Here is a 5,000-nt window from a genome sequence, read left to right on the forward strand (position 1 = left end):
GGAAACAGAAAAAGTGGATTTGTTACAAAGCACCCAAGTTTGGAATCACTTTGTGCATAATTATTTCTGTTGAGACATTCTTGATCGTACGCGTGTTAAACTTGATCAGGAAAGACCGCACAATTCACTTCATTCTCTATTAGCAGGAAACTTTATTAATATACTTCTTGTTTGCTAATTTTAAGGACACCTATTCATTTGTTTGTGTTGATTGCTTCACTTTATAATACTTATCATTCTTATGTTGAGAATCACATTGTATTTTGAAAACTTAGCTAAAGAACATATACATGTAGCTTGAAAAAAAATTGAACAAAATTAGTTTTATATACAACGTAGTTTTAAGTCTGTGGTACAGTAGATCAGTCAATGACTGCTTTTCGAAAAAAAGAAAACTAACTATGCGATACTAAAATAAACAAGATAAACAACAAAGGCGATGAGCACCTTTCCACGAAGCAGAAAGCAAAATCTTGATCTAGAATATTCCATCACATTCATTTCAATCTCACACTCTTCAAGTTATCAAGAAATCAACAAGTTAAAAACCACAGAAAGATGTAAAAAAACCAAACTAGATTTACTGCTGATTACGTTTTTAGTATATTGGAAGCTACCACTAAATAATCTTTATTGTAATATTCAAGGAGAAAATACTCAATGTACTCCAGACCTGTACTCATGCCTCTTGTTGAATATTTTTAGTGAATAATAATTATTATTTGATTTCTATCACTGTCAGCTCACAAAACTGTTGTTCCAGACAGAGAGAGGACTGTTAGTGGTGCCATTTTGTGGAGAACGTGGGAGCTCTTTAATATCCACCACTCCACATGATGTCATGTTACAGCTTATCTAAAAAAAATAAAATTCAAGCCACTATCAGGATTGGTGTCATATTAACAGAATTACTGCGTGAAAATGGTTTAACATACACAAAATACCCGGTTTACAATCTAAACCAACCATTGACAGGTGGCTTCGATGAGATTTGAGCCTATGACCTCTGTTACATGTATGCCTGTGCAATGCTCAAGCCACTCAGTTGTGAGTTATAGGCTCAAAGTCCTGTTATATCTACATGTATATGTTCAACAATGCTCAACAATGTTGTTTGAAACATTCCATTTGACCCAAGTCACAAGAGTGACTTTTGGCAGTGACTAAGTTGAACTGGAACAAGGGTGACAAAGGAAATGTCAATAATTTACTTAGAATGATAAAATGTTATAAGCCCCCCTTAAAGAGTTACTTGTGGTGCAAGTTTGAATGCTATACGTTCCAATGTAACTGTTATGAATTTAAAAGAACAATAAAAGGGGCTTTTAAGCTAACATGCTGACTACAGTGTATAAACTTGAAGTAAAATACTCACCAACTTTTTGGAACTATTTTGCCGTGACAACTGAGGGCCCTTGCTTTTTTCATCATCATCGTCATCATCTTTGTAAGCTGCTTGATTTGAATCAGGAGCTTCTTCGTCGGATGGCCTTTGGAAATAAATTAGCAGAGTTCAAGAACACCCAGTACAGAATACATAGTTTTTGATATAATTTTTCAGGCATACTATAAAATATCATCACTCGTATCACAAAGAAACTCTATTGGCAAGTCAAATACAAGATGGTTCAGAACAAATAAGGCCCCCAAACAACAGCAAAACGGGTGAGCAGAGCTACTGTTAAATGAATATGTGTGACTGTCGGGCCCTTAACCCATTGGCATCCAAACCGGCCGAAACCGGCCAGACTTAGTATTTTACTCTGTCTAACGCCAGATGATTTTACTCGTCAATGGGTTAAATAATGTGAAAGTCCTCTTTCACACTTGTCACTTGTAGATTTCACTCTGTCTGGCACCAGGAAATTTTTGCACTCATAGAAGGGGAACCCCTTTGCTGCAAAATGGTTAACAGACATGTCTACTTATACCCTGGGTGCCAGAGGAATTTTTTTCAAGGTCGGAGAGAACGCTCTGTGATTCTAAATGAACAGTCTGTTAATTTAGAATCACTGAGCATTCTCTTCGACCTTGAAAAAAAAATTCCTCTGGTACTCAGGGTTAAGTCCACTAAAAAAACTGTCTCTTTTTACAATTTCTATCCAATGAATGACACTTGCAGATTTTACTCTCTTATGCCAGACGATTTTCCTAGTCAATGAGGTAGTCTAAGGGGCAGAACTGTTAACTTATGCCATTAAAATACTAAGAATTTTTTCAAAGTAACTAACATGTATCAACAATAATAATGATAATAATTATTATTGTTGATAATTATTATTAGCATACCGGTAATTACATTGGTGATTATTGAAAATTCTCTGCACTAATTAGTTGCACTTGAGGTGATTATTTAGCCCTTGTGGGCTACGGGTCTAATTGTTTTAGTATCACCCAACTAGTTGGACAGAAAAGGCAATAATAAAGTTAGCAAATGCAAGTTGAAAATATATTTCTTTGGGAATAAAACGAAAGAAAGTGTCATGCTTTTCCCTACTCGAGGACTATTACTAATAGTCCTCTAGTAGCATAGCCAATCAAAAGGCAGGATTAATGTCACTGTTCCTTGGTATCAACATAGTTAGCTTTTAACGCATAACGTAAGGTGCAATAGAATGAGACAACAGACATATTGGCGTTTTTGAGGGGAACACTGCCTTGCGACTGGTTAGCCTATGCGACTTCCGGATCGCGTGATATAGAACAACCTCACAGTTTATCTCCCCAGCACTACGAGCTGATTGGTAAACAGCACGTGCTGGATCGGACAAGAGTATTGGTTAGTGAGCCATGTACAAAGGCAAACGAGCCAACAAGTTTGGGGGAAGTCGCTGCGCAGACTTAACCGCACCTCGCAGGAGTAACCCAATTTTAATGAAGGCAAGGCGATAAACCCAACCCATCTCCAAAGGGAGGGAGGGAGGGGGAAAAAACTTTAACAAATGCCAACAGCTAGTTGGTTTACTATAGAAGACAAACTGCCAAGTGAACCTTGGACGGCTAACTGAGGCTTTTATAGCTAGACTCTGTCTATTAAAGTAGCCAGTTGTACAGCTTCTACTATGAGCAGCTAGGTTTTACACATGCTCTTTAACAGTTATGAATGAGGCCTTAACAGATTTGGCCAATGCACGTGTACGTTATAAACTGAGATCTAGGAACAAAGTCTCTATGTCCTCATTTTATTTACAACAAAACAATTGATTTTATGACCTTGAATGACCGACTAAAAAAAACACGACATGAATAGCCCCTTTTAGTATGGTCACGTTCCATTAACCGTATTTTACTGACGGGGCAGTAAAATCACATTTTGCATTAGTCCACTAGTTGGGTGATACTCATATGTGATAATCATCTTTAGAAGCATTTTTTTCAAAAATTGGCCACAAGGTGACAGACAAAGAAATTAAATAATTTACTGTTTTAAATCGTCTTCGCCATATTGAGTTAATAATTGTTTACGTCTGTTGTTCGTATTTTTAACAAAAATGCATATTTTTCAAATAATCACCTATGCAATATTAATATACTAATAAAAACAATGTTATTCACCTCAGGCTCAGTAAATATCAGTGAATAAAAGGCAAGACGAAGATATTCATCTTACCTCCGGCGAATAATCTAAAAGTTAGTTTGTAGGGAGAGAAATAGAGAAGACAGAAAACAAGGATAAAAGAAGTATGACATTTTCTGCAGTAAAACAGCTGCTTTAACTAGATCAACATCAGTCTCATATCTATAACTTATATGAAAAAAGAGTAAAAATATTTACATTATCATTAAAGTTTTAGAACAATACCTAATACTTTAAGTGCAAAGATTATTTTAATTTATATTATTTTTAAGGTCACCTTGGTAAAAGGACTTGTGTAGAACTGACAAGAATTGGTCCTTCACCAACTTTTTCTGAAAGAATAACAGATTTGATCTTTAACGATGGGACAATAATATTATTATTTAAGTCCGAACCTGAGAGGGAGAGGAATAATGATTGTTTCAGAGGATTAAGAGTCATCCATGATGGCAAGCTAGGAAGCAAACTGCAGGGGACAGACGTTTTTCCCTCCTAAGGCAAAACAAATTTCTCTGAAATCCATTTAACAAATTGATGTCAGTTTTTCATGGGTCTGTCCTGTTATTGATCATGAATTTCGTCACAACATTGTCAAAGTAGCTGTGGATCTATGAGGCGATAGCCGAGTGGATCTGCAGACTACTTTGACGATGTTGTGACGAAATTCATTGTCAGTAACAGGACAGATGCATGAAAAAACTGACATCAATTTGTTTTTTACAATAACAAAAAGGCAGAGGGGTCAAAATTATTAAGTCAAAACACGAGAAGAATGCAAGACAAAAATGTGAGAAACTTCAATCTGATGCAAGCAATATCATGTCATTATCACATAGTAAATTATAAGTAATTTATGTGTCCGTCCACATATTGACAACACAAATTAGTCAATGAGAACGCAAGAATTTTGCAGTCATTGTAAAAAACATACTGTATGAAGGACAAGTTTCCAAATGACTAGAACTACCTTTCTTTCGTCCATTTTTCTTGCGTTGCCTATGAGATTTCTTCTTTCTTTCATTGTCACTGTGATTGCTAACTGGACAATTTGCTGATGGAGCGCTTGTACTTGCTTTACCTCTGTGAAAAGCAATAAAATGCCTAATGTGGACATCAGCAGTGCTTTAACAAAAGAAAACCATAGAAGTTACATGGGTGGAGCTATAATTCCAAGGTAGATACTTTCAAGACACTGTTCCAGCACAAAGCCCTAACCTGGGAGGGAATAATCTCAGGTTGTGCCGGTACCCTTTTGTTGTCATATTTCTATTTAATATTGCCTTTCTAATTTAGTTTATTTCAATTTCTGGGGTACAATAAACATTTTGTTGTTGTCATTAGATCTATTGACTGTGCAATGCTGTTTTGCTAGAAGTCTAATTATTGACAACTCACATTTTGTCTTTTAAGGACGGTGCCTACT

The 5,000-nt window shown here is 36.0% G+C and overlaps 1 protein-coding gene across 2 annotated transcripts in view; it reads right to left on the reverse strand.

Moving 5' to 3' along the window:
- LOC138045142 (cytosolic carboxypeptidase-like protein 5) overlaps positions 1-5,000 on the reverse strand; it is a 14,698-nt gene that overhangs the window by 192 nt on the left and 9,506 nt on the right. For both annotated transcript variants that reach the window (XM_068891543.1, XM_068891542.1), the window contains exons 10-13: positions 4,545-4,657; positions 3,855-3,909; positions 1,376-1,490; positions 1-855 (exon numbers count right to left, since the gene is read on the reverse strand). The exon at positions 1-855 is cut by the window's left edge and continues 192 nt beyond it. In XM_068891543.1, the coding sequence (XP_068747644.1) occupies positions 739-855; positions 1,376-1,490; positions 3,855-3,909; positions 4,545-4,657 (400 nt within the window). In that variant the 3' untranslated portion in view covers positions 1-738. The remainder of the gene's footprint in view (positions 856-1,375; positions 1,491-3,854; positions 3,910-4,544; positions 4,658-5,000) is intronic.

The sequence above is a fragment of the Montipora capricornis genome, chromosome 4 (genome assembly GCF_036669925.1).
Source record: "Montipora capricornis isolate CH-2021 chromosome 4, ASM3666992v2, whole genome shotgun sequence".
Taxonomy (NCBI): domain Eukaryota; kingdom Metazoa; phylum Cnidaria; class Anthozoa; order Scleractinia; family Acroporidae; genus Montipora; species Montipora capricornis.